The sequence below is a fragment of the Wickerhamomyces anomalus genome, assembly GCF_001661255.1.
Source record: "Wickerhamomyces anomalus NRRL Y-366-8 unplaced genomic scaffold WICANscaffold_3, whole genome shotgun sequence".
NCBI lineage: Eukaryota > Fungi > Ascomycota > Saccharomycetes > Phaffomycetales > Wickerhamomycetaceae > Hansenula > Hansenula anomala.
The window spans coordinates 581,828-608,136 of NW_017567112.1; the positions used below are offsets into that span (position 1 = coordinate 581,828).

At 34.9% G+C, this 26,309-nt stretch overlaps 10 protein-coding genes across 10 annotated transcripts; 6 read left to right on the forward strand and 4 right to left on the reverse strand.

The window, feature by feature from the left end:
* Nucleotides 1–2,979: 2,979 nt before the first annotated feature.
* MDE1 (methylthioribulose 1-phosphate dehydratase MDE1) lies at nucleotides 2,980–3,738 on the forward strand (the record flags this gene model as incomplete). Its single annotated transcript, XM_019185607.1, has 2 exons — nucleotides 2,980–2,989; nucleotides 3,035–3,738. The coding sequence occupies 2 exons, from the start codon at nucleotides 2,980–2,982 to the stop codon at nucleotides 3,736–3,738; spliced, it is 714 nt and encodes a 237-aa protein (XP_019038992.1).
* A 91-nt stretch (nucleotides 3,739–3,829) lies between these two features.
* Nucleotides 3,830–4,185, reverse strand: LSM8 (U4/U6-U5 snRNP complex subunit LSM8; the record flags this gene model as incomplete). The annotated part of the gene is made up of 2 exons (XM_019183350.1): nucleotides 3,830–4,098; nucleotides 4,158–4,185. The coding sequence occupies 2 exons, from the start codon at nucleotides 4,183–4,185 to the stop codon at nucleotides 3,830–3,832; spliced, it is 297 nt and encodes a 98-aa protein (XP_019038993.1).
* Nucleotides 4,186–4,472: 287 nt separating this feature from the next.
* SNN1 (Snn1p) lies at nucleotides 4,473–4,795 on the forward strand (the record flags this gene model as incomplete). The annotated part of the gene is made up of 2 exons (XM_019183351.1): nucleotides 4,473–4,590; nucleotides 4,641–4,795. 2 exons carry the CDS (start codon nucleotides 4,473–4,475, stop codon nucleotides 4,793–4,795), a joined length of 273 nt encoding a protein of 90 aa, XP_019038994.1.
* Nucleotides 4,796–4,899: 104 nt separating this feature from the next.
* On the reverse strand, nucleotides 4,900–5,832 carry WICANDRAFT_62373 (OST3/OST6 family protein; the record flags this gene model as incomplete). The annotated part of the gene is made up of 1 exon (XM_019183352.1): nucleotides 4,900–5,832. The coding sequence occupies one exon, from the start codon at nucleotides 5,830–5,832 to the stop codon at nucleotides 4,900–4,902; it is 933 nt and encodes a 310-aa protein (XP_019038995.1).
* Nucleotides 5,833–8,508: 2,676 nt separating this feature from the next.
* Nucleotides 8,509–10,374, reverse strand: WICANDRAFT_21673 (DEAD/DEAH box helicase; the record flags this gene model as incomplete). Its single annotated transcript, XM_019180911.1, has 1 exon — nucleotides 8,509–10,374. A coding segment is annotated over one exon (1,866 nt), but the record flags the coding sequence as incomplete, so codon positions are not given.
* A 1,859-nt stretch (nucleotides 10,375–12,233) lies between these two features.
* Nucleotides 12,234–16,334, forward strand: DNF3 (aminophospholipid-translocating P4-type ATPase DNF3; the record flags this gene model as incomplete). The annotated part of the gene is made up of 1 exon (XM_019180890.1): nucleotides 12,234–16,334. A coding segment is annotated over one exon (4,101 nt), but the record flags the coding sequence as incomplete, so codon positions are not given.
* A 927-nt stretch (nucleotides 16,335–17,261) lies between these two features.
* PHO2 (Pho2p) lies at nucleotides 17,262–18,437 on the forward strand (the record flags this gene model as incomplete). Its single annotated transcript, XM_019181705.1, has 1 exon — nucleotides 17,262–18,437. The coding sequence occupies one exon, from the start codon at nucleotides 17,262–17,264 to the stop codon at nucleotides 18,435–18,437; it is 1,176 nt and encodes a 391-aa protein (XP_019038998.1).
* A 511-nt stretch (nucleotides 18,438–18,948) lies between these two features.
* Nucleotides 18,949–19,881, reverse strand: EAR1 (Ear1p; the record flags this gene model as incomplete). Its single annotated transcript, XM_019180954.1, has 1 exon — nucleotides 18,949–19,881. A coding segment is annotated over one exon (933 nt), but the record flags the coding sequence as incomplete, so codon positions are not given.
* Nucleotides 19,882–20,808: 927 nt separating this feature from the next.
* HUL5 (ubiquitin-ubiquitin ligase HUL5) lies at nucleotides 20,809–23,703 on the forward strand (the record flags this gene model as incomplete). The annotated part of the gene is made up of 1 exon (XM_019181629.1): nucleotides 20,809–23,703. The coding sequence occupies one exon, from the start codon at nucleotides 20,809–20,811 to the stop codon at nucleotides 23,701–23,703; it is 2,895 nt and encodes a 964-aa protein (XP_019039000.1).
* A 1,094-nt stretch (nucleotides 23,704–24,797) lies between these two features.
* Nucleotides 24,798–25,787, forward strand: WICANDRAFT_31360 (cyclin family protein; the record flags this gene model as incomplete). Its single annotated transcript, XM_019181826.1, has 1 exon — nucleotides 24,798–25,787. One exon carries the CDS (start codon nucleotides 24,798–24,800, stop codon nucleotides 25,785–25,787), a length of 990 nt encoding a protein of 329 aa, XP_019039001.1.
* Between the last annotated feature and the right edge of the window lie 522 nt (nucleotides 25,788–26,309).

Here is a 26,309-nt window from a genome sequence, read left to right on the forward strand (position 1 = left end):
CAAAGCTGGTTTCAAACACATGTGGCTAATTCCCCCTCCTCAAAATCAAATATTAGAGTTTCTGGTAAAAGGGAACAAACATTATTTTCAACCAGCAATATTTTGGATATTGAAGAAAATATTTGGTCTCCAATCTATGGACTACGTGGATTGATAGATGTTACAATCGAGGCAAATTTGAAAAATGCTCAAAAAGCTGGTAAATTTATAGCACCATTGGAGTTGAAATCTGGTGGACGTTCCCAGCTTACTCATTCGATCCAGGCATCGCTATACACTTTACTTTTAAAAGATCGTTATGAAATGGATGTTGGATTTTTCATGTTAGTTTACACCAAGCTCAAGGAAACAACAAAGTATGAAATTAATGAAAATGAACTGAAAGATCTTGTTATGTGCAGAAATGTTTTATCAAAATATTTGAAGGAAGGTTCAAGGATGTTGCCTGACTTACAGAAGTCTTCTGAATGTGACCATTGTTATGCCATATCAGAATGCATGACATACAACAAATTAATGGAAGATGGAAGTGCTGTTGAAAGCGGCTTGAAGGAAAATGTTTATGATGATCTTACAGGGCACTTGAATAGCGAGAAGCACAAGTTATTTTTCAACTATTGGGATGATTTGATCACCAAAGAAGAAGGTTCTATCAATTTACTTAAACGAGATCTATTTTTGATTGATGGTCCAACAAGGGAAAAGACATCAGGAAAGTGTCTTAGTAACTTGGTGATTAAATCTGCAACTGATGAAGATCAAGAAGAGAACAGAAAATACTTCTATACCTTTGAGAGAAAGAAGGAGGGAATGGCTTTGAATTCTACACAATTAAGTAAGCATGATAGAATTATAGTGAGTGATGAAGCTGGTCATTTTGCTCTCTGTTCAGGCTGGGTTGTATCCATAAGGGCTAATGAAGTTGTGATCTCCACCAATAGAAGACTCAAGAACAACAATGTCAAGCTAGATGATTTCAACATTGAAAACAATCAAACCTATCAGACAGTTTTGAAACCAATGAGTGGAAATGGCTCTCAGAACCGAAATGTAACATACAGGATTGATAAGGATGAAATGTTTCATGGAATGAGGTTGGCTAGGTACAATTTGTTGAACTTGTTCTTGAAGGATGGTGACCATGCAAGAAGAGAATTGATTGTTGAAGAGCGCAAACCCACTTTCAAAGAAAATCCTACTCAATATGTCTTACCAGAAAATCACTCTTTCAATTCAGATCAGATAAAGGCTTTTGATAAAGTATTTTCGGCCAATGATTACACACTTCTCCTTGGTATGCCTGGAACAGGTAAGACAACTGTTATTGCTCAATTAATAAAGATGCTGGTGAGCCAAAATAAAACAGTTCTTCTTACTTCTTATACACATTCTGCTGTTGACAATATATTGTTAAAAGTTAAAGATGATGGAATTGGCATTGTCAGGCTTGGAAGTCCATCACGTATACATCCAGAGATCAAACAGTTTTCACCACATCAAAAGGATATCAAGACCAAAGCTGATCTCAATCAAGCATTTCTAGACCCACCAGTTGTTGCAACTACATGTTTGGGTATATCAGACTGGATTTTCAATACAAGGAGATTTGACTACTGTATTGTTGATGAATCTTCTCAAGTATCTATGCCTGTTTGTCTTGGTCCTCTTGGGTTCTGTGATAGGTTTGTTTTAGTTGGTGACCATTACCAATTACCTCCATTGATTATAAACCCTGATGCTAGAGCTGGTCTTTCCAAAAGTTTGTTCAAGACTCTCAGTGAGAAATTTCCTGAAGCTGTGGTTGATTTGACACACCAGTACAGAATGTGCAGTGATATTATGCTTTTATCAAATACAATCATCTATGAGGGCAGATTGAAGTGCGGATCTGAAGAAATTGCAAATCAATCCTTGAAAATTCCTAACATGAATAATCTTAAAGGTACTTTCCCAGAAAATTTAGATATAAAAGACCGTTGGATTGAAAACATATTAGATGAAAACAAAAAAGTTTTATTTTTAAATCATGATCCTGTTGGTGGTTGCGAAGAAACATCTTCTAAAGAGAATATTGAAAATGTTAAGGAAGCTGATCTCATTTTTCAAATTGTTGAAGCTATGCTTTTGTGTGGTGTTCCTGAGTCAAGCATAGGTGTCATGTCATTCTACAGAGCTCAGTTGCGTTTGTTTTACAGAAAATTTGCTAGACGTAAGGATATTGAAATGCTTACAGCTGATCAATTCCAAGGCCGTGATAAAGACTGTGTTATAATATCATTGGTAAAATCCAACGATAGAAATGATGCTGGTAGTTTGCTTAAGGAATGGAGAAGGGTTAATGTCGCGATTACAAGAGCTAGGGCCAAACTTATCATAGTTGGTTCTAAGCGTACTCTGCAAAATTTGAGAACCATCAATGCATTCATGAACATATTAGATACGAGAGGTTGGTTTTATGATCTACCGTTCAAAGCTGACACATTTTACTCTTTTGCAGTTCCTCCAAACCCAGAGGATGTTGATTCTATTACCACCACTACTGCAAAAGTTTCCAAAACAAAACCTATTGCTGCATCCAGAGCAATTCAAAATAGACAACTCACAAAGGATATTGCCGCAGAAATGGGGCTTTAATGACATAAACGTTAATGTATTTATTGAGACTACTGTAGGTTCGCGAAGAGGTGTGAGTAAAGTACTTAATGTGACGAACTTGTAGTTGCTTTCTGAGCTGAAGCTAAAGGAAAACTGGAATCACAAATTTAGCACCATCATCCTTGGAAGCGGAAAATGCTTTGTATAAATTTAAAAGTATTGTTAATTGTCATTGATGCTCATAAAACTTTAGAGTATCATTTTTAAATTGGCAAGCGCCACACACGACGGTTTTTCGCTGCTCCATGTGTTTTATGAGTTCAACAGTTCATTCAACTTCAACTAATACTGCTGGATTACTATATACCACAACCAAGATTCAAGATGTCACAATGTCAATGTAATCATTCAACTTCAAAAGTTGAGCCAATTGAAGGAGATGATCAGCTAATTACAAGCTCAGATCCAAGTCATCCTGCCAATTTGATCTGTGAGCTTTGTAAACTTTTTTACAATAATGGCTGGGTTACTGGTACTGGGGGTGGTATTAGTATAAGAGATGGTGATAAGATCTATATTGCACCTTCAGGTGTTCAAAAAGAGAGAATGGTACCGGAAAACATGTTTGTTATGGATTTCACTACAACCAAATATTTAAGAACTCCGAAAGTTTTCAAACCATCTGCTTGTACACCATTATTCATGTCTGCTTACACAATGAGAGATGCTGGTGCTTGTATACATACTCATTCTCAAGCTGCTGTTTTGGTTTCCTTATTGTATGAAAAAGAATTCAAGATTGCAAACATTGAGCAAATCAAAGCTATTCCAAAAGTAACAGAGCCTGGATATTTGAGTTTCTTTGATACTCTAACGATTCCAATTATTGAAAATACAGCCCATGAAGAAGATCTAACAGAGACCTTACAACAAGCTATCAAAAATTATCCGGGTACTACTGCTGTTATTGTTAGAAGACATGGTATTTATGTCTGGGGTGAAACTGTTTGGAAAGCAAAAGTCTACAATGAAGCAATTGATTACCTTCTAGAATTGGCTGTCAAATTGAAAGGTTTTGGGATTCCTCCTCATATTGGTGTTGGTGAAGAGAAAAACTATGTGGATCCAAAAATATACAATTAGATGCATTCAATATACTTTTTTTTTGTTCCTAGCCATTGGAAACCAAGCTCTCTATAACTTGCTGTACATAACTTCTCAATGCTTTTCATTCTCACTGTATCGATTTCTTTGTCTTTTGTAGTTGTTCTCCTTTTACTTTTGTCCAATCTATCTGTTTATCTATCTCTTCATCTATAAGGCCAACACAAGATACCAAGTCACCTCGTATCACATATAGACCCAATTCCTCCACTATGCTATCTTCATCCTGCAGTATTATTCTCTCTGTTGTTTCTGAGAGTATCAAATTGGTTAGGTTATCATAACCTTGAAGTGTTCCTATGAAGTATTTACCATCTGTCGTTATAACTGCAACTTTTTCTATGGTGAATGTTAGTATACAGACGAAAAGAAAAAAGGTAGTTTGCCAATCAACTTACTCTCAAGGAAAGCATTCAAACTAGACATTTTGAAATACTGATTATTAAGTTATTTTGCCCTTGTTGTTAGTGAATAAAATGATGTGAATATGATTTGTTTTGGTTTAACAAATTTCTTCACATTGAGCCAAACGATTATGTAATATTCAGCTTTTTTAATTCTTGCAACGGCCTTGACCTCAAACTCCAACATCAACGAGTTGTAAGAAGGAAAGCTTGATAATGTCGAGGTCTAGTGATGCGCCTGAATTCAGGTTTTTCAAAAGCCGTGATGAGGAACCAATTAGCTCATCTACTCGGTACGATATCCATCCCATGGAATTGGTTGTCCAATCCCTTCTCGGAGGTCCACTAGAAGGTCTTTCAAACCATTTACAAACTCTACACGAGTCACAAGTTGTGTTGATCGCTAGATTGAAGATTTTGGAAGAGAGTGAGTGTTGTTTTCATAGTCAGGATTCTTTTTTTACTAACGTTCCAAAGAATTGAGAAAATACAGTGACCAACTGACAATCGATATCGATGTCAAGGGAACAAATGAAAGGCTACACATTGTCAAGAAAAAGCTTACAAAGATACAGTCAACGCTGAAAATAGTCGAAGATAGATTTGAAAAGCTGAGTACAAATATCAAGTGAATTTATGTTGAACTTTTATTTAGAATTTGGAAAATAATATTTGATGTGTTTTTATGATCAATCTATTTTTGGTTGTGTTTTAGTTGGCATCATTTCGTTTGCAATTATGACCATAGTTGAAGTAAATGGTATGGATATCCAGGTGATTTGAATTGGAAGATCAGCATCAAAATACTATAAGCAGAAAGAATGATCAAACTGACAACGGCAACAACAACAAATTGAACTTTTTCATTTTCAATTGATTTAACTTTGGTGACTAAACTCACTGCTGAAAATGCTAAAATACCATAGACAAATGACAAGATTTGAGTTTCAACACCATATTGACTTTGCTGACCACGAGCAAAGTACTCGGTACCACCATCTTGTGTTGGTCTAGCATATGGGGACCCTCTGATTGCATTGAACATATAACCAGTAATAAAGATCAAGATTGAAAAAACAGTAAGACCACCCCATAAAGGTCTGCTTTTCAAGATTGTAGAGACAGAAGCAAAGTTTTTCTTGATTAATAAAACAGAACAGAAGGTGAAAACTGCAGTGATGATAATATTACCATAAGCAACTGGTTCATAAACGTTGATGTTTTTTTGTGTAGCTTCTTTCAAATTTTGGGCAAGTTCTAATGCTAAATTAGCGTTTGGAATTGGTAATTGTTCAAGACCTTCGTTGAAAGCTTGGTTATCTTCAGATGGAGAGTATAAGTACAATCTTGGGACATTATTCAATTGGAAAGCTTGGAAAATTTCACGATAACCATCAGCAAAATCAGCTCTTGCAAAGAATAAATTGTCACCATCTGGGTGATCCGAGAACCAAGAATCAGCTATCTTATCAAATTCTGGATTCAATTGTTGACAAATAGTACAGCCAATTTGAGGGTTGGTAGCTGTTAAAAGTAGCACGATGTAAGAATCTCTTGGACCTTCTAAAATTCTTTCATAGTTATTCTTGGTTAGTTTTATAACGTTAGAGCTGGCCTTTTCTTTATGTTTAAGAAGGTTTGAAGCACTCAATGCATTGGTGAACGCCATGAAAAAAGTGAAGGCGATCAAAGTGAGCTTCATATTTTATGAATTGGATACCAGCTGCCTCTTATTTGCAAGTTCTGATGGTCGTTCTTTCAATATAACCGTTAAAGCTCGTGGATGATACGCTGTTCAGTTTCTTTCAACATTAGTACACGCCAAATTTATGAGACCCGAGGATTTTCGCGAAAGTGGTCGGAACTGGCGATTTTCCAATTTTGGACGCTCAAGGAACTCAATGATCTTGTTGTTGACATACAAAACACAACGAGAACATAATCACGAGGAAGCCTCTGTTGACTACCCAACACTGTCCCCATGCCTGGTATGCTGACCTCAATTGGCTTCACATTTGTATTAGCTACTAACATCTCCGTTTAGTCAAATCTTTGGAATCATATTTCTTCGAAAGAGGACTTGCAAGCACGTATCCAATTGAAATATTGAGAAACGCTAGAATTGGTATCGATGTCAATCATTATTTATCTAGATTGATAACTTTCAATAAGGAACCATTCCTAGATGCAATTGGTGGGTTTCCTGCGTCGTTGAAGCTGTACATTGAGTCAGACCTTCAAGTGTTAAAAGAGTTCAACATCACCCCAATCTTCGTGTTCAGCGGGAACGATATTGTCGACCAATATGAATATAAGAATGCTAAAGAACCAACACCTTTAGATAAACAAAGAAATAAAGCATGGAATATTTACCAAGCTTATACCACTCAAAACCAACAATCAATCTTACCTCTTCCTCCAACTGAAACATTTAGAGAGCTCTTCACAGCGTTTTCAGCCGATCCAATTTCAAAAGATTTGGTTAATTATTTTATTGAAAGTGAAATCGAATACATGATTGCACCATACCTATCCTGGGTTCAATTATCATACTTATATGAACATGATTATATTGATGCTATCTATGGTCCAACTGAAACATTATTACTGCCAAAAGTTGATAAGTTTATTCTGGGCATGGAATTCCCAGGGAGAGAATTCCGCTTTGTTGATAGAAAGAGAGTATTGAATGATTTCCGTATCAGCCAACAACAGCTGTTAGATATAGCTGTTTCTGTTGGTTGCGATTTACAGCCAACTACATTACCAATCTATAATGGATACTCGCCAGGCCAATTATTTGATGTCGGGTTGGATATTATCAACAATGGTGGGAATATATATGCAAACATTTTGTCATTGAACAACGAGGATATTACTGGAAAATTTCAAAGAGGTGTTTTAGCGTTGCGTTTCTTGCCAGTTCTGAAGCTAAATGGTCGAGTAGAACTCAACAACTACAATGAAGCTGATCCAGATCCAAACCCAGATACACAACCTCCTTCAGACATTCATGATATTATTGGCCAAAGATTGCCACATGAATATTATTTCTACGAATCCATCGGTTTAATCAATCCAAAAATATTGGAATCTATTGTTTATGGTACCTATGTGGAAACCCGACCATTGACTGGTGAAACAACACTTCAATACAAAAAGCTTGCTAACGCAGTCATTGGAACTTTCAAAAATAAGGAAATCAATTTGTTGACCCAGAATATGGCAAGATATTACCAAGTTAAAAAAATCTATTACTTAAATTATGCTGATAACATTGATGTTGAACTTGAAAACAGAGTTACACCTCCAATTTTCCAAAAGATCAATGGCTTAGTGATTAGATCAACTGAGAAAGAGTTTTCCTTGTCAAAGTTTTTATCATCACTACAAAATGAAAGTTTAATCGGAACGAAAGTTGCTGGTGTTCAAGATGAATCTGAAAGGTTACAGACTGATTACGAGGTTATTTCTACTTCACTATTGAGAGTATTGTATCTATTAGAATTTTTCAGCTTTGAGGGAAGTAAGTTAATCCCAAATAAATGGACAAAGGCACTATATTCTTTGAAAGATCTTGATGAATCATTCCAAGAACAATTATTATTATTTTTGATTTTTATCAAATTGAACACATTCAAATTGACAGATACATTACCATCATCCTTTGTCGGTGGTCCAAAAACTACTGATAAAGCCTCACTATCAGTCGTGCTCTTAATATCAAGATTGGCAACTTTCATAAGAATTGAACAAAAGAAACAAAGCTATCATGGGCCAATTTCCAAATATTTGTTAAGTTTCAGATCATCAGTTGATTTAGTGAAGGGAAACGTTAGAGAAATACTAGAATCTGTTTTGGTGAATTCACTATCAAATAATGAAGTTGCAAAACTATCCAAGTCAAATTCTGATTGGAGAAAATTAGTTGTTCAAGTCCCTTATAAAGAAATAACACCAAACACAATTTTAGGTATTATTTTCCAAACATTTTTGGACTTATATTTCAGCTCTAATGACTTGGCTCAGGCTAAATCTACTGTTCTTGATTTTTTTGGTAATCCAAATAATTCAATTGCCAATTTAAGAAAAGATTTTGTTAGAGGTTTCAAATTTGTTAAAGAAGCTTTTAAAATAGCACAAGTCTTGAATGAAGATAAATTAATTGACACTGGTGTTTTTGAAACTTTTGTCAAGGCAAATGAATTGGCTCATGACGTTTTAAAATTATGAATAGATATTTGTGTTTAGTGTGTCTTTTTCCGCTCGAATAAAAGTATAATGTACGAATTGCTGATTTTTTTTTAAACATGCAAGTGATATATTTTGTGCCCTATTTATAGGTTTTGATACCAAATAATTTGATAAGATCTCCTTCTGATAATTTTTCAAACAATTTATTCTTTGCAACATTATCATTATCAGTAATTGCCTTGGCTAAATTTCTCTTTTGATCTTGTAACTTCAAAATCTCAATTTCAACAGAATCTTTGATTGCAAATTCATAGATATCAACCTCTCTTGTTTGACCAATTCTGTAAACTCTATCAACGGCTTGTTCTTGAATTTGTGGATTCCACCATGGATCAAAGATCACAACTTGTGAAGCGACTGTTAAGTTCAAACCTAACGCACCAGATTTTAATGAACATAAAAGAACCGTAGTTTCTGGATCATTTCTCAATGTATCTAAAGCTTTATCTTTCTGTTTCAAGTTCATTTTACCATCATAATTCACATATTTTATACCATGAGAAGATAAAATTGGTCCCACAAGCATCAATAATTCTCTGAATTGAGAAAAGACAATTGTTTTTCTCTTGGGATCTTTCTTCAAAATCTCAATCAATTTCAAAACTTTGGAACCTTCATATTTTTGGTTTTGATCAATTTTGTCTTGACATTTCTTACAAACTTTTTGATCTTCTTGAACTTTTTCTTTGAAGCAAATTTCACATTTTGTGTCCTTAACTGTCAATGAAGTCATAAAGTTCGTAATGTCATCCAATTCGGCAGCCAGGTCCATGTCTCTTTTGGATGGTGATACGTTAGCTTGATTTGGTCGAACAACAGCAGATGACATATTTAAATCTTCCAAATCATCATCAGTCAAGTCACTCAATAATTTCCAATGACAACAAACTTGACGCAATCTTAATAAATAAACCAATGCACACATGTAGAATGTTTTATCATTTGTTCTACTTCCACCCAGTTTGGATGGTGATAGCCTTTGGAATAAAACACCAGGTTCGTTGGAAGGCTTTGATAAACCACCAGCACTGATATTATCAAATTGGTCCTCTAAACTTCTAACAAAATGATTTTTCAAGTTATTGTATAGCTCATCTTCCATTTCAGTGAATTCAATTTCGCATCTATGAATATTCTTTGCTGGAAGCTTGAAATTCGTTGATTGTAAAATAGATTTCGTTCTTCTTAACATGAATTCTTGTAGCTCTTTTTTCAACAATACGAATGCCTTGTCCGATTTCTTAGACTTTAAAAGTTTTGAAATAACTGTAGACCATAGATGATTATCAGAATATTTTGAAACTCTCATAAACATAAACAAAGATTGCAATTCATCAATAGAATTTTGAATTGGTGTACCTGTCAAACACCATCTTCTCAAACTTTCAACGTTATAAGTTGCAATAGCAGTCTTTGACTTTTTGTTTTTGATAGTATGAGCTTCGTCCAAAACAACTCTGTGCCAGTATCCTTCATAAATTGGTGACTTATCTTTTAGATATTCAGACCTGATTGTGTCATATGAAGAAATAACAACATCATATTCTAATAAATCTTTATAGTTTGACGGCCTTTTAGGGCCATGGAACAAGAAAGGCTTGAGGTGAGGAGCAAATCTTTTAATCTCCTGAAACCATTGTGTCGTCAAACTAACTGGACAAATGACTAAAGTACCTCTGAACTTTCTTAATGGCACTTTTTTATTCAATGGTTGAATTTCTTCATCCTCTAGATCTTCATTGCTTTTCAAGTCCTCTTCATTTGGTCTATTCTTCACTATGAGTGCGATTGTTTGAACAGTTTTACCCAACCCCATATCGTCACATAACATACCACCTTTATGAATAACTTTGTCACGCTCTCGTTTTCGCAAAAACTTTAACCCATGGACTTGATGGTCTAACAAATTGACACTTAGCCCTTTAACTTTTCTATCCTTTTCACTAATCTCTTCTTTCAATTTCTTTATTTCTTCCTCTGTATCTTCATCTTCCAAAGTCTTGATCAAATTATCAACCAATTTTTGATCTGTGGCGTATTGATCAGGATTATCCAAAAAGGCAGCTCCAGATCTTAGCACTGTGTTGTTATTTAATGTGGAATAAGGATCTTTGAAAGGGGAGTCACTCTTTGCGAATTTCTTGAACCCACTTTCAACAAATCTAATATTCTCTCTAGGATCAATGTTTTGGTTTTGTTTCAATGGTGATGTAATTACTACTGGGTTTTGAGAGGCTGTCTCTTTCATCTCAGTGAAAAACTTTTTATTGTTGTTCCATTTAGCATCATCCACAGCTAATGGAGTATCACTGAAAAACGCATTTTTATTAAATGGTGCTGTCTTCTTTGTAGGGGTTGATGGTTGATTTCTCTGGCTGAAAACTGATGGTTTCTTCTTTGGAGCTGACAGAGAAGACATGTTCTTTTTGAGGAATATGCTTGAAGATTTTGGATGTGGTCTCTCATGAGATTTCCCAGCATCTGAAGGCTCCAGCTTTTGTGTTGCTGGGATCTTTGATGGAGATATGTTCATGGAAGACAATTGCCTGTTCAGCTCATCTACACCTGACATGATGGGCAAGAAATGATGAAGACTGTAACTGTTTTTCTATGGTGGGTCAAGGTCCTCAACGACGTTAAAGCTGTCGAACCTGTTTTGAAATCACAGGTCAATTTTACATCCAAAAAAATTATGAAATCAAAACAAAACTCATGTATAGTTTCCAAGACAACAGATCAAAATGGTTTGCACCACTCAATTTGATTTCGCGGTGGTTAGGGCAGGAGACTTTAGCTGAGGAAGGATATGGGATTGTTCTTTACCAGTGGATTCTAGTATTGTTTCTAAAATTGAAAACGTAGTTCGTAGTTCAATGAGTTCTATGATAATCAACTTCTTGCTTTGCAGCTCTGCAGTCAGATAAATGATTTCACACTGGCGTTTGATTTGAGCTACTGCGGTCGAGGGTACATTTGATAGTGGTGAAATTACTTCAGTGCTCCAATCTAAATTTACACAAAGAACCCTTTGAAATAAATAGACCATTACCAACTTAGTTAGACCTCACTCAAATCCAGTTAGTGGTTTCAATTTAGTGCTGTTGGATTCACCGTTTGATTTCTCCATCAAAATCAGCTCTTAGGCACCACAAAAATTCTCTATTTGATTTTTACGACTGGGCAAAAATAACTAGATTAGAAAAAGCACACTGCCTATCCAAAAGCCAATTCAACAAGTTCAGAAAAGTTCAAACAACACCTTAGCCCTGCTAAGTAGTATACACAGTCAGAACAATAGCTGGTCGTCAATATATTCAACTGTCGAGTCTTTCATCTACAAGGGGCTCAAGGTTTGAGAAAGGAATCAGGTTGTAAGCGCTCAAGATCAAGCACCCAAAAAGAAAAACGTTTCTGCTGATTTTTCAACAATATATTGCAGCCAATTTGAAGCAGTGAACGTTAAAGAAAACAGCTGCTGTTTTACCATATCAATTGCTTCTACCTGTGGTGACTTTGCTGTGTATGAAAGATGAATGGATCAAATTCTGATCGAATTAGTGGTTCAGATAATCCACCACAAAAAAAAGACAGAGAGGGTACTCACTACGGACTCAGCTCTTCAACAAAAACGTTGATAAATTCAAGAATGACATTGAAAGTAACAATCCACCAAATAACATTGAGCTGCTTTCAATAGTAGATCAAGCCACATCAATTTCATCCACAACCCAGGACCAACCTGGTAACAATGACCATCATCAACAATCTAAAAGTTCTTCAGAAAGTGATGAAAGATTCCAGCCTCCTTCAAAAATAAGGCATCATTCAACCAATAAAATGTATGCTGGCCAAAGAGGTGTCATAAAGAAGAAGCTGATAAATTTGAAAAATTTCGTCTTCAACATCAGACCATACAAGAAATCAGAAAATGGTCGGAAAATCCCAATATCCATTAAGAAAGAGTATGATCACTCGGAGTATCTGACTCTAGATCATAAAGGTGGAGAATTATTACTAGACGAAAGATACAAACAACCATATCTGAATAATGACATCACGTCAGCAAGATATTCACCTTACACATTTTTACCTCGTCAATTATATGCCCAATTTTCCAAAATTGCCAACATTTACTTTCTAACAGTTGCCATTTTACAAATGATCCCATCATGGTCAACGACCGGTACATATACTACTATTATTCCATTACTTATTTTCATTTCAATTTCAATTCTGAGGGAGGGTTATGATGATTGGAGAAGACATTTACAAGATAACAAAGAAAACAATCAATATTCTAGATTATTACAGCATAAAAGTTGTCAGAGAGACCTACACTACAAAGACACAGAGTCATTATATTCCTTGTCAAGAACAGCCAGTCAAAATTCAGTTTCTAGACTGGATCCAGATGAGTATGAACAAGTCTATAATGAAGACCTCTTAAATCAACCAAATACTTTTACTAAGGAAAATTACTTGAAACAAATGGATATAATGATTTCCAAAGTCAAATGGAAAGATATCAAAGTTGGAGATATCATCCAGTTAAAGCAAGATGAACCTGTTCCAGCTGATATATTTGTTTTAACATCGGATGGTTCAAACGAAAATGAAGTTTTCATTGAAACTATGGATTTAGATGGTGAAACAAATCTGAAATCAAGGATCCCACATCGTAAAATCTCTAGTGTTATGAATTCTGCCATTGGGCTAAGAGATTTCAAAGCTGGTATAACAATTGAAGATCCAAATTCTGATTTATACAACTTTGAAGGTAACGTTAAGATTGATGGAAATACTTATCCTTTGGGACCTGAAAATGTCATATATAGGGGTTCAATCATTAGAAACACCAAAAATTTGATTGGGTTAGTTATTTTCACTGGTGAAGAATCAAAGATTAGAATGAATGCTATCAAAAATCCAAGAATCAAAGCTCCAAAATTGCAAAGATATATCAATATGATTGTTGGTTTTATGGTTTTGGTTGTGTTATCACTGTCGTTATTTTCATTTATGGCTCAACGTTTGAATTTGAAGAGTCATTGGGATACCTCTTGGTATCTATACAATCAAGAAGCTGGTGTGGCACCAACGGTTATGTCGTTTATCATTATGTACAACACTTTGATTCCGTTATCATTATATGTTACAACTGAAATCATTAAGGCAGTTCAAGCTGGATTTTTACATTGGGATATAGATATGTACCATGAACCTTCAAATACTCCTTGTGAAGCAAGAACGGCTACAATCTTGGAAGAATTAGGTCAAGTGAGCTATGTTTTCAGTGATAAGACTGGGACTTTAACAGATAACTTGATGATTTTTAGAAAGTTTTCAGTCGCAGGTACATCATGGACCCATGAGATTGATGAAGAGACTGACAACACCAAAGTTACTACTACATCCAATGAATCAACTAGTGGTGATGAAGATATGAATTTTGCTCCAGTCAGATCAAGGCCATCAGTTGACATTAGAAAAAGTAATACAGTTTACACTGGAAGACCAAGTTTAGCAAGTGCTTTAACCTCAAATACTTCAAAGAGCAAAACAAAGAAAGAAACTTTCAAGACATCATTAGATTTGTTGAAACATATTCAAAGAAACCCTCATTCGTTGTTTTCTAAAAAAGCTAAATTCTTCATTTTGTCTTTGGCATTGTGTCATACTTGTTTACCAAAACCTGTTTCTGACGATGATGAGGAAGATATTGAGTATCAAGCATCCTCCCCTGATGAATTGGCATTGGTTGTTGCAGCACGGGATATGGGATATGTGGTTTTTGGTAAAAATCATAAGGATTTGACAATCAGAACATATCCAGAGGGTTTAGATGGTGATCCTTTCGATGAAGTTTATCAAACCTTGGATGTTGTTGAATTTTCATCTGCTAGGAAAAGAATGTCCATTATCGTTAAGTTCCCAGATGATCGTATTTGTTTGATTTGCAAAGGTGCTGATAATATTATTATGGAAAGATTAAAAAACTCTGATATGGTTACTACCAAGCAGCAAGAACTCTATAGAAACACCAGTGTCAGAAAGGCTAATGAAGCTCAAGTGATCCTTCAACAACGTCAATCTATGGATGTTCCAAGAAAGTCTGTTCAGTTTTCAAGACCCTCAATAAGTGCTGCCTCTGTCAATTCAAATGTTACTTCGATTGATGATTTCCTACACAATGTCAAGAGAGATGAAGATGAAATTGATGATGTTGTCAATGAAGCAAGAAAATCTTTAAACTTGCAACAAAAGCAGAAGTATAATATTGACTCGGTCGGTGATTATCTAGGAAATGATAAGTTGGTTCTGAATGAAGAATATGTCATTGAAAGAACATTACAGCACATTGAAGAATTCTCTACTGATGGGTTGAGAACATTACTGTACGGTTATAGATGGTTAGATAAGCAAGAGTATGAAAAATGGTCTTTAGATTATGCAAGTGCTAAAACTTCACTGTCTGACCGTGCAAAGAAAATAGAACAAGTTGGATGTCAATTGGAGAACAACTTGGAACTTGGTGGTGCTACGGCTATTGAAGACAAGTTGCAAGATGGTGTTGCTGACACAATAGAGAAATTAAGAAGAGCTGGTATCAAGTTATGGATGTTAACGGGTGATAAAAGAGAAACAGCTATCAATATTGGTTATTCCTGTAAATTGATTAAAGATTACTCCACACTTGTGATTTTAGACTCCAATGATGAAGATGTTATTGCCAAAATGAATGCAGCAGAATTAGAAATCAAAGCAGGTAATGTGGCTCATTGTGTTGTTGTCATTGATGGTGCAACTTTAGCAGATTTTGAATCGGACCCTTCGATTCTTTCAATTTTCGTTACACTTTGTACAAAAACAGATTCTGTCATTTGTTGCAGAGCAAGCCCTTCTCAAAAAGCCATGATGGTTTCAAGTATCAGAAACTTGAATAAAAGTTTGGTCACCTTAGCTATTGGTGATGGTGCAAATGATATTGCCATGATTCAAAGTGCTGATATCGGTATTGGTATTACAGGTAAAGAAGGTTTACAAGCAGCAAGAACTTCAGATTACTCAATTGCACAGTTCAGATTTTTACAAAAACTATTATTAGTTCATGGAAGATACAACTATGTTAGAACTTCAAAGTTTGTGTTATCAACATTTTACAAAGAATTACTGTTTTATTTGACTCAGGCCATTTTTCAAAGAAACACCATGTTTACAGGTACTTCTCTATATGAGCCATGGTCGTTGTCAATGTTCAATACTTTGTTCACATCGTTACCGGTGTTGTGCATTGGTATGTTTGAAAAAGATTTGAAACCTGCAACATTACTTGCAGTCCCAGAACTTTATGCAAAAGGTCGTTTAAACCAAGCCTTCAACTTGAGAATTTTCATTGGGTGGATGGTTGTTGCTGCTTCAACGTCGGTGTTGATCTGTTTTACGAGTTGGTATTTATGGGGATATACAGCTCTTATTGATAACTCATTATACCCATGTGGTGTCTTAACGTTCACTGCTATTGTTTTCACTATCAACATTAAGTTGCAATTTTTGGAGCAACATGATAGAACTTCCATGAATCTTGCCTCGGCATTGATTTCTTGTCTGGGATGGCTTTTATGGTGTTGTTTATTACCTGGTCTGTACAAGCCTGAAACAAGTAAAATTTATGGTGTTTTGAAAGGTCTTTATCATGGTTTTGGATCTGATGTTACTTGGTGGGCTAGTTTGTTGATTATTGTTTCGATGCCTTTACTTTATGATATTATTTTGCAAGTATTGAGAAATTGGTTTTTTCCTACAGATTCAGATGTTTTCAGAGTTCTTGAGAAACGCACTGAAATTCGCAGAAAGATTGAAATTGAAGCGTACGATCAAATGCATCAAGGCTGGAGCTGGTCCAAGGATGAATCAAGTCTGTCTAAATATATACCAAACAGAAGAAGACAAAACACAATCACTTTGGATACTGAACTGCCACCAGGAGCACCTTCTGAAGCTACAAAAGCAACTTCATACTTGCATAATGATGGTGAGTTTGAAACTGAGATTTTACCTAGTGGTAAATTGATCAAGAGACGTCTTAAAGATACTACAGCACAAAAGATTGGAAAGAAGTTGAGGTTTGTTAAAGAAGAAAATGATGAAGACATTGATCAAGTTATAAAAGACAGAATGAAGGATTTAGAGTGATCAATAGCTGGCTATTAGATATATTCTTTCCATTCATATTTATGTGACTTTCACATCACCAAAACCAATTATTTATATTGTTATTTTATGAAGAATTTTGATTTGTTTTTTGAAATATTAATTGTAGTTGAAATTTTTGTGCCATATTATTATCGGAGAGACGTTTCGCGATCTTGTTTTGCAAATTTTCTTGGACATCACGAAAACCTTGATCGAAAGAAAAAAAAAGATCGATCACATGTACAGCCAATTAAGGAATAGACCAAGGAGCATTTGGGTCAACATTTACTTCGAGAAATAAAAGAAGGTCTGCTAGGATCTATCATCAATCATTCCTTGCGCTCATAGCTATCTTCAGTTACCAAAAGTGACTATTATTAACACCTCGGATCATTGATTTTTAAGGAGAAGCAATTCGAGAAGGCACCATTTACAGCCATTCTTCTTTCACCTGGTGTAATTTTTTCTTCAACATTCATCACCAAAACAATACCAGCATCAACGTGCTCAATGATAATATAGAACTATAGAGCGAAAATGGATCAAGGCTTTCAAACTCATCATTTTGCTGATTTTCAAAACGAAAATGACATCTTTGACAACCATGCTGATTTTGACCAAGCCTTAATGGCGGATGTTAATACAGACATGATGTATAATGAATTCCAAGATTCAACTAATAACAATGATGGATCACAACAACAGGGAGGTAATGAAGGAGCACAAAAACGAACTAGAGCATCAGGAGAAGTACTGGCGTTGTTAGTCAATGAATTCAATAAAAATGCCAATCCTAACGCACAAACGAGGAAAAGGATAAGTGAGCAGACAGGGATGCCTGAGAGAAGTGTTAGAATATGGTTTCAAAATAGACGTGCCAAATCTAGAAAGATGGAAAAATTACAAGCTAATGAGAAAGAGGACCCATATACTTTTGGTGTTGGGAGTTATGTCTCATCAACTACAAGATATGATAATATTCCATTGACTTTGAACAATAATTATTTCTTCATCGATGCGAAATCTTTGACAGTGGGTAGTTGGAAGCGTATCAAAAGTGGGAATCTCTCAAATGATAATGTTTTCAGTGTTAAGAATTTATCAAATTTGTCACCTTTCTCCATAAATGAAATCATGAGTAATTCTACAGATTTAATGATTGTGATATCAAGAAAAAACTTTGAGATCAATTATTTTTTCAGTGCAATAACGGATACATCAAAGATTCTATTCAGAATTTTTTATCCAATATCACAAGTCAACAATTGTTCTATTAGTATATCTCAAGATGGTGATGACACAAACAGTAGTCTATGTGAATTGAAGCTTTTATTGAATAAACCACCAAAATTTGCAGTATATTTTTCTCAAACAATGGCACAAAATGTTAACCAATGGTCTATATGTGATGATTTTAGTGAAGGTCATCAAGTCAACGATGCATTTATAGGAGGATCCGGATTACCACACGTTTTCACAGGGCTGGAGCAATCATTAAAATTTATGAATTCGTTCATTTTAGACTATAACAGTACCAACGTCTCACAACAAGAATTCTCATTACCACAAAGATTTGATTCAAGATCACCAACTATAATTAATAACTACCCAAATCATCAACCTCCTCAACAAATTCAAGAAAATAACGATAATGACATTGCAGATTTTGAATTCAACTCAAATCCTTTATTACAACAATTTGTTCAAGATCCAAATTTTTCCAATGACCCTAATGATGCTTTTGAAAACTTCATAAAGGAAGATCAAGGTACTCCAAGTGGACCATCATTTGATCTAACAGGTGCGGAAAATAATATTCAGAATTAATAATAATCATAACTAATGAAAGCATTGTACAATCTCCAGTATTGAGAAAATTAATAATATCTTTAATAAAATTCAAATGACTACAAACACTGTTGTTCAATTCGTAAACCATATAATTATAGTGCAGTATATATTCTGTCATGTTTCCATTTCTCTTACCTATCTCCTATAAATCATCATCCGGGGTATCTTCAAGACTGTTCCTATTTCTTGCTTCATATTCGTATTCATCACCTGCATCTTCTGCTTCATCTTCTTCATTAGTATTGTTTTCCTCGTAATCATCATTAACAAATTGGTTATTCAATGTGTTCCGTAGCACTTCGTTGTCAGTGTCATCGATCGAATCATTGATTTCTTCATCGGATTCATAAATTGGTGGATTCGCTGGTAATGAATCCAATGTGATATTATCGTTCAAACTGGTCTTGGAACCATTCGAAGACTGATAACCAGCATTTGAGTAGAAATCAGGTGGTTCAATTATTTCATCATCATCTTCATTACTACTCTCCAACAACAAATCATTTGTAACAAAGTTATAATCAGGGAGTGGAGGTCTTGTACCTTCTTTCAAAGCAAACCCCCATTTTTTGATATTGGCCTCTATGAACACATAGCCATACTGACCTAAATTAACATGAATTGAGCATGGGTTATTTGCACCGATTATTGGGAAAATGTTGTTCATTTTAAAACCTTTAATATGACCACCTATTGGTTTCTCACTCAACTTTTTACCATTTCTTGTGAAAAATATAGTACCACTGCGGCATCTATAACCAATACCAACCACATCACCTTGTTGTAACGATGGGAAGACAGATGCTTCCTTTTCATTTAGTTTGAAAGAATTATTGAATCTTCTGGATCCATTTGAGTCATAACTTATGGAGTAATGATGTCTTCCAGGTAACCTGAAATATGGGTAGGGTCTTGTAGATAGACCTATTGATGCAATGGTGTCTTCTGGTGAGTCCAAGTTGAACAATTTTGCTTCAAAATAATAAACGTCGTTCAGTTTTGGGATTGGTAAATTTGCCATAATTGAACATTGATAATCAAAATTTGTAAAATTAATTTCAGTTTTGTTATTGATGAAAATAGCTTCATTTGGTAAATTGCTATCAGGGATGAAATCCCAAGCTTCTATTCCCTTTTCTTGAATCAGCAAATGGTTTGATAATGACATTTCCTCATTGATTGGTGGATTTTGTGTGATGAAATCTTGTCCTGATCTATAAAGATTTTGTTCATTTGGGGATAGCTCACTTAATCTCTCCTCTATTTCAAACTCATCATCTAAAGACCCTGGAACATTATTATCTAGTGCTAAATATTTCTTTTTCACGAAAAACCTCAATAAGGCACAAAATAGAACACTGAACAACCCCAATACAATTAGACAAATCACCACACTTAAAACAATTATGAGGGTGATAGCTGTTTGTCCATCATCCAGGTCCACATCATTTCTCTTGATTAATGGTAGCGACCATACCTTCTGTTGAAACAGTGCTATAAGTATCACGATGTCTGTAATCATTCTTACTTTATGCAAATTCTATATGCCAAAAATAAACCGAAAAAACAAAGCAGCAGGCCTCAAAATCAAACGGCGGTTAAGTTTATGATTCTCTCTTGTCTTCTTAGTCAACAGCTTTTGGTAATACAATATCTCTTGCAAGCTAAAACTGTTGTTTGATGATTGGACTTCTATGAGATATCACGATCACTGGAAATTTCCCCTAAAAAAGCTGAAGTAAATGCTTGTGATTCAAAACAACCTTGCCGAACGAGCCTCTTCTCCTAGTTTGGACCGTGTAAATGTCTTTTGGTGTCACTGGTTTAAATATTTTCAATGGAAGCCCACTTCTCAGGTGCTGCTGATGGTGGGTTTGACGTGAGTGTTATCAAAATGTTGACTCAAAGATGGTGGCTATCGCTTAAAGGCACTTTTCCTATTTACACAACCAGCTTTCCTTTCTGATAAAAAAAAGGAACATAAATGGCCAAATGCAGTAATTCCTCTTTTAGATTTTAAATTGTGATTATGTAATTTTGAACCCGATACACAGCTTAAATTTGTCAGATCAAAGAACATTTGATTGAAAACAACTTTTATACTCAACTGATTAACTATTGAGCATAAAGTGAGAGTGGTTTAAAAGCATTCGGTATCAACATTTCAAAGGTCGTTCAGAACTCTGTTACGTTTTAGCAAAGAATTTTTGGTGTCCATCCCGCTTCAATTGACCGTTAGTTCACAAGTGCCATACACCAATCGCCACTTCTTATTCCTTTATCTTCACCAACTTCCACATCACACTTTAGCAGCGCTTTGGAGCTAATTGATCGTCATTTTATCAATATGATGAACTTCAATGGACAATTGAAGAAAAGGAATGTCAATTTAGGAGGTGGTTTCAAGAACAATAGAGCTAATATTCTTCAGCATACACAAAAGGAAAGAGAAAAGAGAGAAAGAGAAAGAGCTAGGGAAAAGTCAGTCATCATTGTCCAGTCCTATATTAGAAGATACCAAGCTTCAATAAATCACAAAATATTAGTTGGAAAGCGCTGGGAAAATTTAGTAACCAGTGTTGCTGAGATCAATTATGTTATACACCAATTTACTATCTTTTATTCAACACTATACAAAGTTAATGAAAGAAAATTAGAGCAATTGAACTTACTTTGTGGTTTGTTGAAGGAAACTAATCCATCTGAAATCAACACCAAAAGCTTTCTGGAACTAGCTTCAACCATTGTCAACACATTCCCAAATATCAGTCTGAAATCCACCATTGACCTGCAAGTTCTGGATCAGCTCCTTTGGTTATCTGACCGCCTTTACTCCAGTATAGAAATACAAAAAACTCTTGGAGGGATAATACCGGAACTATCAAAGCTTGTGGAATCGTTAATTAGCTCAAGAGACTTTGAGTTGGCATCAAAATTGGTGTTCATCATTTCAAAATATGCTCCATTGGATGTGAACAACTACATTAGATTTCTATCAACCACTGATCTACTTAGAGTTCCATCTTTCAAAGTACGGTTTGATGTTCTCAACTCTCAAATAGAATCGTCAACTTGTCTTTTGTCATTGTCAGACGATGAAAAATTGAACATTCTTTCCACTTTGATAACACAAGCTGAAAAGTTTAGCATACAAACCATATCCCCTATTTCATGGGTTCTTTCATCGATAAATGTAACAGTGGCTACCAAATCAGAAAATGAGTTTAGTATGGATGAAGATGACGAGAATGATGGTAATGATGCTCATGAGTTAAAACGTAAGCTCATTGATGAGGATTTGAATGAAAGCATCAAAAGATTATACAATAGGGAATTCATCACGGCCGTTACAAAAAATGTTAAAGATTCCCATGTTTTGACACGTCTATATGGCTCATTAATGCGCTTGAAGCCTTTACTGAAGTCTACATTTATTATTTATTTGATTCCAAACAGTTTTAAAGAGCTAGTGGATTCGGTTTTAGAAAGTTCAGTTTTCACTAAGTTTATTGAGTTGCAAGAAAATTCAATTTACAATATTGATCAAGAATTCATCAAATTTGTCTTTCAGGAACATATGGATTTCCTACAGTATGATCTTTATATATTTTTTGAGGTGTTTCAATACTTTCTTATTGTTTCAAATGATTTTGAAATATTCAAAAAATATGACTTCACGGTCAAGAAGTTTGAACTGATTTCCATTTTTTTGAAAAAATTCACATTTAATTTGATCTGGAATTCCTCAAAGGTTAGAACACTGTTGGGGGATAAGAATCTTGATTTATTAGAAACCCTATCTATTAAAGTTTTGAACCAGGTTTATTTGAAAGATTCAAGATTGTCATTAGTTGACAAAACAATTTGGTTGATCAATGACAAGAAATTGGATATTATGACCCTAGTAAACTTGATTTCTCAATATGAAGAATCTAGAAAGAACGACTATGATTCAGATAACGGTGCTCCAGATTTTATAAGTTCATTGAATTCAGATTCTAGAGCCAAGTTGAAGATTTTCTTGAAAACACCATTCTTCATTAGCTTTGAGAAAAGAGTTGAAATTTTCCAAGTTTTGGTGGATCTTGATAGAGATAGACTTGGTCTGAGTGAGGCTAACAGTTTGAGTATGTTTGGATTTTTGGAGCGTAAACAGACAGCAACTATCAGAAGAGAACATATGCTTGAGGATGCGTATGATAGTTTCAATAAGCTTGGAGAAACTTTCAAAAGCAAGTTAGGTATTAATTTCATTAATGAACATGGTGAGGAAGTAGGAGTTGATGGGGGTGGTCTTACAAAAGAATTTTTAACTGGTGTTGTCAAAGAAGGTTTTAAAGATTTGTTTGTTGAAAATGATAATCATGAACTATACCCAAATCCACAAATTGGCCTAAAATATCAATACAGGATTGATAGTGAAGAACAGTTGAAATCATTAAATTATACTAATTTCTTGGGGAAGGTTATTGGTAAGTGTTTATATGAGAGAGTTTTAGTGGATATTAGTTTTTCAAGTTTCTTTTTAACCAAATTCAATACTGGGTACAAGAACTCGTTTGATGATTTGAGAAGCCTGGATGGAGAGTTATACACTAATTTGGTCAAATTATTAAGTATGACTGATGAAGAACTAGAAGGTCTGAATTTGACTTTCAGTATTGACGAGAAGCTCGATAATAGAAACATTAGCATTGATCTTGTTCCAAATGGTTCAATCACTCCTGTCACAAGTTCCAACAAATTGAAGTTTGTTCACGAAGTTGCCAACTTCAAGTTGAATAGATTGATCAACATTCAATGTAACTCCTTCTTGAATGGGTTATTTGAAATCATTTCAAAAGAGTGGTTGGCCATGTTTAATCCATATGAACTCCAAATGCTGATTTCTGGTGAAAAGGATATTAATGTTCAAGATTTGAAAGAATATGTTGTTTATGGTGGCTACACGCTGAATGATAAAACAATTCGTGATTTTTGGGAGATTGTGCATGAAATGACAAATACTGAAAGGTTCCAACTTGTCAAGTTTGTTACTTCTGTTCCAAGAGCTCCTTTATTAGGGTTTAAAGCATTGGTTCCAAGATTTGGAATCAAAAATGGTGGTGATGAACCTGAAAGATTACCAACTTCTTCAACGTGTGTGAACTTACTCAAGCTACCAAACTATAGAAACAAACAGCTACTGAAGGAGAAGCTACTCTATGCAATTAATGCAGAAGCCGGTTTTGACTTGACATGAAATAAAATAGAGTAAATGAATACGTACCTAGTACAAATGTAGACTTGAATCTAGAAAGTTTCCCAATCGGCTGTTTTGTTGTGCGCGAACCATATTTTTGTTGTTTGTTTACTATACTGTTGCGCTAACCGTGAATTTCAAATTTGCCATGGAAACGATGAGCTCCAAAGAAACAAAAACAAAAAGAACAACTTCAAACCTCATAAACAAAGCTTCTTTCTTTTCAAACATCAATTCAAAACTTCAATAGCTCGTGGAAGGTCCTTTGTCAGTTTATACAGTCTCTCGCTTATCATTCTCACTATCAATATAACTAGATCAAAACCTGTCTGTTTTTTTTATCACTCAGATCAACACAATTTCAGTTTTGCACAATATTAAAGGGATTTGTACACAACAAACCACAAAACTCAAACTTAACGTCACAAAATAACATTGAGTACGTTTTGCATAAAATAAAACTTTCTGTGGCATTCCTCTGAGACTTTGAATTTTCACTCCAGCTCCTCGTATCTGGATTTGTTTTCTTTGAATTATACCCATTTGTTTATTTTGTTGTACTGTATTACAGATCATTCACCCATCAACAATCAATCATCACAACCAAAAAGTGCTATAAAATCTTTTCAACTTTGAGCTTTTGACATTCACTTTATTATTTTTTTGCTGAAGGTTTTGTTAATTGTTTTGGTTTTTCTCATCTTCAAATCAAAATTTTAACCTCCAACAACAACAACAACAAATTATTCAAACACACCATATAACAAACCCCGTATAATATCATGGAAGGAAGTCAAAAATACAGATCATTAGCAAATGAAAATGCTCAAGCTTTAAGACATAAGGCCCCAAAGATTCAGCAATCATCATCAAATAGAGTAGCTCTAGGCAGTGTCTCCACAAATATATCGAGAGCATCTAGAACTGCATTAGCTAAACCAGCACAAAGAGTTAAAGTGTATGGTGATGAAAATGATGAAAATCGTGTCCCTGGAAGAATTGGAAGAGCAGATACAACAACAACAACAACAACAGAATATAATAGACAACCCTTGGCTGAAATAAAAGATAGATATGTGAATCGGGAACCTAGTATGGACGATGCTAAAGTTCAGCTAACTCGTGACTATGAAGAGGATCAAACTGAATTGTTTGAGGAAGAGGACGATGATGATGATGAATTACCTCAACCTTTGATGCCAAAATTGACACCAGAAATCCATCAAGAATTACTTCAAGTGTACAGAGTGTTTTATCAAGAAACTTTGGATGAGGAGGATGAAGATACTTTTGATGTGTCCATGGTTGCAGAGTACGCTCCGGAGATTTTTAACTATTTACATGGCTTGGAAATAAAGCTAAGACCAAATCCTCGCTACATGGAATCACAGACTGAATTGAAGTGGAATATGCGTAGCATATTGGTTGATTGGTTAGTTCAAGTGCATTCAAGATTTAACTTGTTACCAGAGACATTGTTTCTAACAGTCAATTATATTGACCGTTTTTTAAGCAAGAGAAAAGTCTCCTTGAGCAGATTCCAATTAGTTGGTGCAGTTGCTTTGTTCATCGCTGCTAAATATGAGGAAATCAATTGTCCTAGTGTTCAAGAGATTGCATATATGGTAGATCATGCCTATACTGTTGAAGATATTTTGAGAGCTGAAAGATTTATGATTGACGTTCTAGAATTCGAAATGGGATGGCCAGGCCCAATGTCATTTTTACGTCGCACAAGTAAAGCAGACGATTATGATTTTGAAACCAGAACTTTGGCTAAATACTTTCTAGAGATCACTGTCATGGATTATAGATTTGTTGCATCTCCACCAAGTTGGTTAGCTGCTGCTTCTCATTTTTTGAGTAGATTGTTACTGAATCGTGGAGACTGGACAGAGGCTCATGTTTATTATTCAGGTTATACAGCTGAACAATTGAAGCCTGCTGCCTCATTATTGTTGGATGCATGTCGCCATCCAGAGGAGCATCATAAATCCATATATGAAAAGTACCAAGAACGTCGTTATCGTCGCTCTTCCCTTTTTGTTCAAGAATGGCTTAAAGTTGCTGATGGTGAGCAGTGAGAGTTCAGGGCTGTTTTCAAAGTCCTTATATTGTATTTTTAGTTTGGAATTGGTTTCCTATGCATGTTATTTCATTTCATTTTTTATTGAGTGACTTGGTGTTTCCAAATCATCTCACTTTGATTCTTTTTGAACTCCAACATCTGAAAGGTTTGGTTGGTTTTCATTTTTGTTTATTTGTTTACATCAAGAGATTTTACCTATGGATTGGTTATGAGAAAGACATAATTTACTGGAGAAAAGTTGGCTGAATAAGTGGCCACATTGTACACTATCATATTATTAGTTGGTTGAATGCAAAATGACTTTCAACATTGAATTTATGTAGATAATATTGTAACAATTTTTCTCCATCAGAGCCACATGAACCTCCTGCTTGAAAAAAGCAGTTATACTTATTACATCAACAGTTTACATGACACAAACCTGTAATCTACAGTTTCATGTTTTTGTGGATTTAATGCCCTTTCTTATATTTCCGGGACTAAATCCGAGGGCTTGAAAAATTTATTGTGAGCTAGG